A 10637-nucleotide genomic window follows, 5' to 3' on the forward strand; every position below is an offset into this window, starting at 1 on the left:
GTGCTGTGGCTCAAGTGGTAGAGTGCTAGCCTTGAGCTGAAGAGCTGAGGGACAGCGCCCAGGCCCAGAGTTCAGGCCCCACAACCGGACCCAAAAAAGAAAAAAAGAAAGTTCTTTGATCTCAAAAGCAAGACCGGTCAGCAGTCTTTGCTACACTAGAGCCACGGTCATTCAGTACAGGGGCCAGCATCCTGCTGCACTGCCTCCATCACATCCCCAAGTCTCGGGCAGCTTAGCACTGGCTCGTCCCAGGAGCACCACAGTGTGCTCAGTTCTTCCTGGCTGCTGTAGCTCACAGTGAGTCAGTGTGGTGAGGTTCATTCCTATGCTAGGCAGGGTCAAGGTGCAGAGGGTTCAGTGCGGGGCACCATCATGCCTCTGTTCCGCACCATTCTCCTCCCCTTCTAGAGGCCGCTGTGTAGCCTTGGATTTCAAAAGGAACATTCACCTTTCCCAGAGTTTGCATAGAAATAATCCTCACGAGATAGTGAGACCAGCCCTTCACCGACCCCACAGGGGAGAATTTGCTAGGCGGGCATTTCATCAGCAGGGCTCAGCCATAAAGGAACAGCAGCAGGAATAATTGCACTTGGGGACTGGAACGTGTGGCTTCTGGACGTCCCTGCACACTGTGTGTATCTCGCTGTGACCTATTCTCGGCTTGGCATTCGTAAGTCCACGGTGGAGAATGAAGAGGGCCGATGGATCCCAGCCATCATGCGCAGAGGTGAGTGCTCTGCCTGGATGGTTTCAGCAATGAAGTCTGTTCTCATGTCCACTGTCTGAGGCATGCATTCAAGCCTCTGCTTGTTGTGTGCATAACCAGATATCCTGTGTTCTGCTCTTGCTGACAGCTATTCTTACAAACTGTTTAGAAAGTCAGCTCTTGCTATAGAGCTCAGACTGCCCTTGAATTCTCCATCCTCTGCTGGGATGACAGCAGGACCCAGCCCACTCAGCAGTACCCCTGAACTCCCGGTGAGTTTTCTGTGGTCCTGGAGTTGGTTTTCTGTCAAGGACATCTTGGTGGCCATGGGTGGATGGATCAGGCCCCACTGCCCACACTGGAGGGACTTCTGTTGGGCATGAAGCCTGAGATGGCTTGTGAGGTTGGAACTTTGGCTGAACACCTGGCCATGTGTGTCACACCTCTCCCGGGTGTGCATCCTGCGGTGTGCAGCAAGGCTGCAGGCCTGGCTGAAGGCCTTCCCACACTTGGCACACCTGTTCGGCTTTCTGGCTGGAGTGTACAGCCTGGTGGTGCCTGGTGAGGCCCGAACTTCGGATGAACGTCTTTCCGCACACCTCACATACATACGGCCTCTCTCCAGTGTGCTTCCTGCAGTGTTGCACCAGGCTACTTCTCTGGGTGAACACCTTCCCACACGTGTCACACAGGAATGGCCTCTCCCCGGTGTGCTTCCTGGAGTGGCGCACCAGACTAGTTCTCTGGGCGAACGCCTTCCCGCATGTGTCACACACATACAGCCTCTCCCCGGTGTGCATCCTGCGATGCAATGTGAGGCCATGCGCCAGTCTGAAGGCCTTCCCACACTCAGAACACCTGTAAGGCTTCTGGCCGGTGTGCACACTGTGGTGTGTAGCAAGGCTGCTGCGCTGTTTGAAGGCCTTGCCACATGCCCCGCACGTGTAAGGCCTCGCCCCGGTGTGCGTGCTCTGGTGGCGCTCCAGGCTAATTTGCTGGGTGTATGCCTTCCCGCACTGGGTGCAGAGGTAGGGCCGATTCCCAGTGTGCGTCCTGCGGTGCACAGAAAGGCTGGAGGCCTGGCTAAAGACTTTCCCGCACTCAGTACACTTGTGTGGCTTTTCGCCAGTGTGCACGACCTGGTGGTTGGTGAGAATGGCACGCATGCTGAAGGCCTTGCCACACACACCACACACGTATGGCCGCTCCCCAGTGTGTGTCCTGCGGTGCACGGTGAGGCTGTACATCTGGCTGAACGCCTTCCCACATGTGTCACACACGTACTGCCTCTGCCTGGTGTGCACGACCTGGTGCCTGGTGAGGCTAGAGGGCATGACAAAGGCCTTGCTGCACTCCCCACAGCGGTGCAGCCTCTCCCCCGTGTGCCTCCTGCGTTGCTCCTTGAGGTTCGACATCTGTCTGAATGCCTTCCCGCACTCAGAACATGGGTAGGGCTTCTCACAGCAATGGCTTCGCTCATGAACCACGAGATAGGAACGTGTGGAGAAAGCCTTCCCACACATGGCGCAGTGGTGCAGCTTCTCCCCGGTGTGGCTCAGCTGATGAAGCTCCAGGGCTGAGGGGTAGCTGAACAACTTGCCACACTCCTCACACTTGTGACGCTTTCCCCCAGTGAATGATTTGGGTGTTCGCGTGAGTATCAGAGAACAGATGGAGGCGTCATCACCTGCGGGGACAATGTGTGTATTCCCACTGGAGGGTCTCCCCCGAAGGCGTGACGTGTGGGCCCCGGTGAGGGTGGACTCTCCACCTCGGTCCTCCTCCCTGGCCTTTCACACAAGAATGGCGGGAGCCCACGCAGGTGCTCCTGGAGGGACCATCCCAGCCATGGGCTCCTGGGCTGCTTCCCCGCATGACCCCCACCCTCCTGCTCTCCTCCACCACTGCCCTCCTCTCTGTGGGCCACAAGCACCCCTTCTGCACTGCCTTCAGTGCCGCTCCACTCCCACTCACGTGGAACTTTCTGGACTTCCTCGCAAGAAAACTCATCAGTGCCTCCGTCCTCATGACTTTGGGATATTTCTCTCCTACCGCTGCCTGCGCTGGGTGGTAATTCTTTAATTACATATCTAGGAGAGGTATCTGCAAGATTCAAAGTTCCCATCTGATTAATCACATAATTAAGTATTTCACATTGAGAGAATATCACATAAATATTAGATACACTGAGGAGCCATATTTACTCTGAGAAACATAAAATCCAACATTTAAGAACACAAAAGGAATAGGACTCTTTCATTGGAAAATGGACAATATGGAATCCAAATTAAGAGAAGGAAGGCCTCATTTCAAACAACCTATGAGGAAAACACCCTGAGCAAGTCGATGCATAAGAGAGGATTCTACCCCTCCCTCACCCACCCCGGGTCCCATGGCACACCTAACTACCAAAAGCTATATGGTTGGTTATATCATAAACAAAGAGAAAAAAATGCCTATTTATACCCAGGCACCAGTGGCTCACGCCTGTCATCCTAGCTATCAGGAGGCTGAGATCTGAGGATTGTGGTTCAAAGCCAGCCCAGGCAAGAAAGTCCATGAGACTCATCTCCAGTGAACCACCAGAAAACCGGAGGTGGTGCTGTGGCTCAAGTGGTAGAGCGCTCGCCTTGAGCTGAAGAGCTACGGGACAGCACCCAGGTCCAGAGTTCAAGACCCATGACCGACTCCAAAAAAAAAAAATGTGTGTTGGAGAAAAAAAAAAATACAAGTGATGGAATGTACAGCCATAGCTCTAGGTGTGCATCTGAAGGAAATGAAGTCAGCATATAAAAATGGGGTACTGGGCTGGGAAGGTGGCTCAGTGGTAGAGTGCTTGCCTTGCATGCATGAGGCCCTGGGTTCAATTCCTCAGTACCACATAAGCAGAAAAAGCCAGAAGTGGGGCTGTGGCTCAAGTGGTGGAGTGCTAACCTTGAGCTGAAGCGCTGAGGGATTGCGCTGAGGCCCAGAGTTCAGGCCCCACAACTGGCCAAAAAAAAAAAAAGTGGGGGGATGATGCACAGCCACCATTAGCTGGAGAGTCAGCCTAGAGTGCTTCAACGGACACAGGATATACAGTGGAGACACAGAATGGCATATTACTCTGCAGGACAGCGCACAAGTAGAGACATTCTAAAGTCCTTTAGGGCTCACAGCAGACACACTTTGGTTTTCCTACAGAAAACTTCCACTCATGCCCAAGTTCCCCAGCTCCAACTCTGCACATCTGAGCTCTTACCTGTGTTCTCACCTTTGGCACCTTCCCAACCATTCAGCTCTCCTGGAGTTGTCACATGGCTCTGTACTACCCAGGGCTCTTCCTGGAGCTCCAGTGGCAAAAGCACACTCAAGCTGGGAGGAGAGACTCCTGTTTATAGAAAGACAATGCCAATGCGGCTGGGTGCCGGTGGCTCATGCCTGTCATCCTAGCTATTCAGGAGACTGAGATCTAAAGATCATGGTTCAAAGCCAGCCGAGGCAGGAAAGTCCGTGAGACTCTTATCTCCAATAAACCACCAGAAACCAAAAGTGGTGCTGTGGTTCAAGTGGTAGAGGGCTCGCCTTGAGCTGAAGAGCACAGGGAAAGCGCCCAGGCCCAGAGTTCAAGCCCCACAACTAAGAAAGAAAGAAGGAAGGAAGGAAGGAAGGAAGGAAGGAAAGAGAGAGAGAGAGAGAAAGAAAGAAAGAAAGAAAGACAGACAATGCTCTGTGGCCTTTCCGGAATCCCCAGTTCCACACTTACAGGAAAAAGGGACATCACACACAGATGCAAAAGACAGTTCACACATTCAGCAGACTGCCTCCATCTAAACACTTCAGAGCACACTCTAATGTGCAGAAAGCAACGCAAGAACTACCGAGTCAGAAGCACAAGGAAATCCATCCACTCAAAGTCTGTCACAGGCTGACTGTGGTGTCATTTGTGTGTAATCCCACCACTCAGAAGATCAGGGGCAAGTTCAAGGCCACCCAGGACTACAAAGGAGGACCTTGTCTCAACAAAAAGGGGAGGGGCTGGGAAGCTGGCTCAGTGGTAGAGTGCTCACCTTGCATTCATGAGGCCCTGGGTTCAATTCCTCAGCACCACATACACAGAAAAAGCTGGATGTGGCACTGTGACTCAAGTGGTAGAGTGCTAGCCTGGAGCTGAAGAGCTGAAGAGCTGAGGAACAGTGCCCAGGCTCAGACCCACAACCGACAAAAATAAAAAAATTTTAAAAATGGGGCAAAGGGAGGTCTGCCATAGTGCTTGAGATGTAGCTCAGTGATGAGAGGACCTGTCTAACATATACAAAGCCCTAGAGAGGGAAGGAAAAGGAGAAGAGTGGAAAAAGGAAGGGAAGAAGGGGAAGGGAAAAAAGGAACAAATATCTAGTCATGGAACTTGAGGCTCTCTAGGCATTCTGGGGGAAAAGAAAGCAAAGACTAAAAACTCCCAACTTGTGCAGGGAGGGAGGAGTGCTCACCCACGGAGACCAGGTTCCTGTAGGTGTCCAGCATGACGTCCCTGTACAGAGCCCGCTGAGCCGGGGTCAGGCACCGCCACTCCTCTGGGGTGAAATCCACCGCCACATCCTCAAATGTCAACTGTCCCGAGGAGAAAATCCAAAAGCATTTCACACACAAATGCAGGGACTCAAAGAATTATATGAAATTATAATCAGATGCCTGCCATGACACAGCAATCAACATACCAGGGACAGAAGGAAGCTTCAGGATGTTACAGTTTGTAATGCTGTATTTGATAGGACACTAAAAAGAAAAAAGCTATGTGCAATGGTACATTCTAGCATTCTTCTAAGAAAGTGAGGACTTACGAGGAGCTGTGTTAAAAGAACGCAAATATACACCAGTGACTCTCGCCTAGAATCTCAGCCACTCAGGAAGCTGAGATCTGAGCATCAGGATTCAAAGCTTCAAAGCCAACTAGTGCAGGAAAGTCCTTGAGACCTTTTTTCTTTCTTTCTTTCTTCTTCTTCTTCCCCGCCCCCCGCCCCCCCGGTTGTGGAACTTGAACTCTCTAGGCCTAGGCACTGTCCCTGAGCTCTTCTACAGCTCAAATCAAGTGTTCTACCACTTGAGCCACAGCACCACTTCCAGTTTTCTGGTGGTTTATTAGAGATAAGAGTCTCACGAACTTTCTTGCCCTGGCTGGCTTTGAACAGCTATTCTCAGATCTCAGCCTCCTGAGTAGCTAGGATTACAGGTGTGAGACACCAGTGCCTGGCTTCCTTGAGACTCTTATCTCCAATTAACTACCCAAAAAATCCAGAGGTGGAGCTGTGACTCAAGTGGTAGAGCCCCGGCCTCAAGCTAAAAAGTTCAGGGCAGCACTCACATCTTTAATTCAAGCCTAAAGACTTATGAGGAAAAAAAGAGACAACACAAAGTTTAAAAGAAAACCAGCACAGAGGTTTCAGCAAGGACACAGGAACACTTGGTGGGTGATGTCCTCCTGTGCCCATGCCCAGTGGAGGGGACAGGGCTGAGGGAAGGTGTGGGGGACGTGACCACAAGTGGCAGGTGCCAGCACATTTAGCGCCCAGGCCAGCTCTGTGCACAGGAAGGAGACACCACACAGCTTTACCTGAGTCACAGCCACCATCCCTGCTCCTTGTCTTTCCTCTTCCTCCTCCCTGGGCTTCCTCCTTAGATGATATCACTTTCCAGAAGTCAGCCCTGAGTGCTGAAAATATCCCATTTAATACTCACACACAACATGCACTTTCTGTGCCCCCACCCCAGCCCAGGGAGGACCTCACTGTGGGGAAGATGGGTCCTGTGCTGCCCACTTGTGGGGTGATGTGGAATGCTGGAAGTGTCAGACTTTCCTGCCCAGGCTGACTTCAATCCTCCATCCTCACATCCCAGCCTCCTGAGTGGCTAGGGTTACAACCATGGGCCCTGCTCTCTCTACTCTCCTTGTAACCAGAGACCCCTCTTTCCCATGGACCAAATGGCTGTGTACAACTGCAAATCTTTCTCCTCTTCTCCCACTCGGCTCGGGAGTGTTCCCCGGCTTCCTGTACCCCGCCACCTAGGTCATGTCTTGGATCCTTCTGGAGATGGAGGTTCTTAATTTCTCTATTTGCTTTCCTTTCTGTTCATGCCACTGAATGTTTGGAAAGCCTGCACCCCATTACTACTTTGCCCCTGCTGTGGGAGCTCTCTCTTCTCTTCCTGTTTTCCTGATTTCCTGCTGATCCTTTGCCCTCACCTTCCCACGGCCTTCCTACATGTCAAGTGTAACAATGCAGGCTCTGGCACAGTGTAAGATTGGAAGGGGTAGCAGCAGGGTAGGACTGGGTTGGGATGGGAGGAGTGGGGGGGGAGGGGAGATTGAGCCTGTCTGTGGACACATACAGCCATGAGGGGGTCTCATAATGTCAAGCGGGAATAGGTCAGGAGCAGGGCCAGGAGTGGGGCCATGGCCTGGGGTGGGGGTCAGGGGCTGGGAACCGGATGTTGGTCTTAGGATCAGGAAATTAAGCAGGTATTAATTAGAGCTGGGCACCAGTGGCTTACATTTGTAATCCTAACTATGCAGAAGACTGAGATTTGAGGATTATATTTCAAAGCCAGCCCAGGCAGGAAAGTCTGTGAGACCCTTATCTCCAATTAACCTCTGAAAACCAGAAGTGGTCTCATGGCTCAAGAGGTAGAATGCTTTTGAGCTGAAGAGTTCAGGGACAGTGCTTAGGCCTAGAGTTCAAGCCCCCAACAGACAAAAAAAAAAAAAAGAAATTAATTAATTAAACTAAGAAGGAAATTTAACTGAGATCATTAAGTTAATTAAGATAATTAAAAATAATAAATGCAGCCTGGGAAGGTGGCTCAGTGGTAGAGCGCTTGCCTTGCATGCCTGAGGCCCTGGGTTCAATTCCTCAGCAACACATAAGCAAAAAGAAAAAAATCGGAAGTGGTGCTGTGGCTCAAGTGGTAGAGTGCTAGCCTTGAGCTGAAGAGCTGAAGGACAGCGCCCAGGCCCAGAGTTCAGGCCCCCCGACCAGACCCCCCCCAAAAAAATTAATAAATAAATGCATGCCAGGCACTGGTGGCTCATGCCTGTAATCCTAGCTATACAGGAGGCTGAGATCTGAGGATCTCAATTCAAAGCCAACCTGGGCAGGAAAGTCCGAGAGACGTGTATCTCCAATAAACCACTAGAAAACCGGAAGTAGCACTGTGGCTCAAGCAGTAAAGCACTCACCTTGAGCTGAAGAGCTGAGGGACAGCATCCAAGCCCAGAGTTCAAGCCCCACGACCGACCAAAAAAAAGAAAGAAAGAATAAATGAACTTTACAAAGGGGAACAAAACTTGGGCTTGACATTTACCAAGAATTGCCAACCAAGGCTGACCACCAATGTCCCAATGTTTTTTTTTTGTTTTTTGTTTTTTTGTGTGATTAGGCTTGCTCAGCAAATATACTAAAATATGGAACTCAACCCACTGCAGTTACCTTTTATTGATTAATAAGAAATAAGGCCAAGGGGCTGGGAAGGTGGCTCAGTGGTAGAGTGCTTGCCTTGCATGCATGAGACCCTGGGTTCAATTCCTCAGCACCACATAAGCAGGAAAAGCCAGAAGTGGCACTGTGGCTCAAATGGTAGAGTGCTAGCCTTGAGCTGAAGAGCTGAGGGATAGACCCCAGGCCCTGAATTCAGCAAAAAAAGAAAGAAAGAAAGAAAGAAAGGAAGGAAGGAAGGAAGGAAGAAAGAAAGAAAGAAAGAAAGGAAAGGAGGGAAAGAAAAGAAATAAGGCCAAACTTGAAAGGCAGGCTCTCCGATAACAAGAAAACCTTCAGGTTAGTTACCACAGGGAAGAACCGGAGATAAAGGCTTGATTAAGATAAAAGCTTGAGTAAATAAAGATAAAAGCTTGAGTAAATCAGGGGGCTGAACTCGGGTTACTGAGATTCAATAATAGATTAAAAACTAGAGAAATCTGAGAGTGTGTTCTGATCAATATCAGTTAAACCCAAAACCCAGAGCAAAGGGAAGATCAAGGATGAGATTATTGAAATTGTGGTCGCCATTTAAAACTACGAACTGCTAGCTTTGCATCTGTGACTTGCTTCCTTGCTGATTGGGAAGTGCCCACTGACGGCCTGGAGGGGCTGTGGTGTTTTGCCTTTGCACTCCCTGGGCTGTTTCAGTTGAGGGCTGCCCTGCACTGGCCCCACAGTGGGGGTACTAGCTGTATGGTGAATAAAGATTCCCAGCCCGATTTGCTGAGTGCTGGTGACTCCTCTCGCCGATAGTGGGTTCGAGTCCCACTGGCCCAGAGAAATTGGGAGACTTCATTTCAAGCGGAACTGGGGGTCGGGGTCGGGGCCAGCTGGGGTCGGGGGCCGGCTCAGGGACCCAGAGGCCGGCCTGGGGCAAAGGGGCCAGGGGCCGGGGACCAGGGCCCCGCGCCGAGAGGAGCAGGGGAGAGCCGCGGCCTCGCCCACCCCTGCCAGGACGCCGGGGTCCGGGCGACGCGGCCTCGCCAGGGCTGGTGGAGGCCAGGGAGGACCAGCCAGCGACCCACGCCGCCAGGCAGGAGGGCCGTGCGGGGCTCCGGGGACCCCCGCCCCCACCCGTGGGGGCTGCGGACACCCGGGACGCAGACTTACTCTTCCCCCAGGGTCACTTACTATCCGCACAGCTTCCTCCGCTTCACGCAGCACGCTTCCGGGACTATCGGGAGCTTCGCGCGCAGCAAGGTAAAAGAGCTACTGGACAGCTGGGGGTGGGCGGGGCCAGAGCGAAACTGGCTAACGGACCAATCTTGGGACAAGAAACTACGCGAGTGGGCAGAGACAAAAAGGAGCGTGGCGAACGAGATCCCAGCCTCGGTGGGCTGTGTAAGTGGGCGGGGAAGGGGCGGAGCCAGAAGCTCCGTGATTTGGGAGGAGCCAGGCCTGGGAAAGAAAGAGGAGTGGGCGGAGCCATGCCTGCAGTGGAGGTAGCAAAGGGGTAGAGCCAGGGGAGATTTGAAGCCACCAGTGGCCGCCAGGACGTAGCCTGGGTGTTGAGGTTGGGCAAGATACTCAGGTGGAGTCAGTTGGGAGGGGCAGAGTCACAGCATGGAGGGGCGAGGCCACAGTATGGAGGGGCGGGGCTAGTGTTTCTAAGAGACAAGACAGGCTGCTGGTTGGTAACCGGCTGCTGAGGGACAGGGAACTTACCCTCAGGGCCAGGGCAGTGGGGGGGGGGTTGAGGCTAGATGCGCAGTGGCGTGGTCATGCCAATGGGCCTGCTCAGGCTACAGAGGGATTGGGCCAGGGTGATGGTGGCAGGGCTAAGGTGCAGAGGGAAGGGGCCAGCAACCAGGTCCTGCCTCTCCTCTAGGCTTCTTCCCAGCCTCAGGTAAAGATCTCGCTGGGCAAACTGATCCAGGAATGCACAAATAAGGCCACTGGCATGCTGGTTAGGACAGTGACAAAGACTGAGGAAAACTTTAGGAAATTACATCTGTCCCATCTTGGGGTTTCCTGCACTGTGTGCAGTGAAGTGGCCGCCAAGGGAACTTTTGTTCCATTTTTTTTTTTTTAGGTCCAGTCGTGGGGCCTGGACTCTGGGCCCTCAGCTCTTCAGCTCAAGGCTAGCGCTCTACCACTTGAGCCACAGTGCCACTTCTGGCTTTTTTTCTTTTTGCTTATGTGGTGCTGGGGAATCGAACCCAGGGCCTCAGGCATGCAAGGCAAGCGCCCTACCACTGAGCCACCTTCCCAGCCCTTCCATTTTTTTTTAATGTGCTGTTGTTAATTGGCAGATAATGTCTGTATTTATTGGCTTAAGATGATGCTTCAAGCCGGGCGCTGGTGGCTCACGCCTGTAATCCTAGCTACTCAGGAGGCTGAGATCTGAGGATCGCGGTTCAAAGCCAGCCCGGGCAGGAGAGACCGTGAGACTCCTATCTCCAATAAACCACCAGAAAACC

General features: G+C 52.3%; 1 protein-coding gene across 3 annotated transcripts in view; it reads right to left on the minus strand.

The window, feature by feature from the left end:
* Window positions 1-10637, minus strand: part of LOC105994308 (zinc finger protein 2-like) — a 73971-nt gene that overhangs the window by 42938 nt on the left and 20396 nt on the right. The window contains exon 2 of one of the 3 annotated variants that reach the window (XM_013027761.1): window positions 6297-6395. The exons of 1 other annotated variant lie outside the window; for it this stretch is intronic. In XM_013027761.1, the coding sequence (XP_012883215.1) occupies window positions 6297-6314 (18 nt within the window). In that variant the 5' untranslated portion in view covers window positions 6315-6395. Of the gene's footprint in view, window positions 1-5175; window positions 5297-6296; window positions 6396-10637 lie in introns of all 3 variants that reach the window. One more of the 3 variants, XM_013027759.1, reaches the window with a different exon arrangement.

The sequence above is a fragment of the Dipodomys ordii genome, unplaced genomic scaffold, assembly GCF_000151885.1.
Source record: "Dipodomys ordii isolate 6190 unplaced genomic scaffold, Dord_2.0 Scaffold105, whole genome shotgun sequence".
NCBI classification, from domain to species: Eukaryota; Metazoa; Chordata; class Mammalia; order Rodentia; family Heteromyidae; genus Dipodomys; species Dipodomys ordii.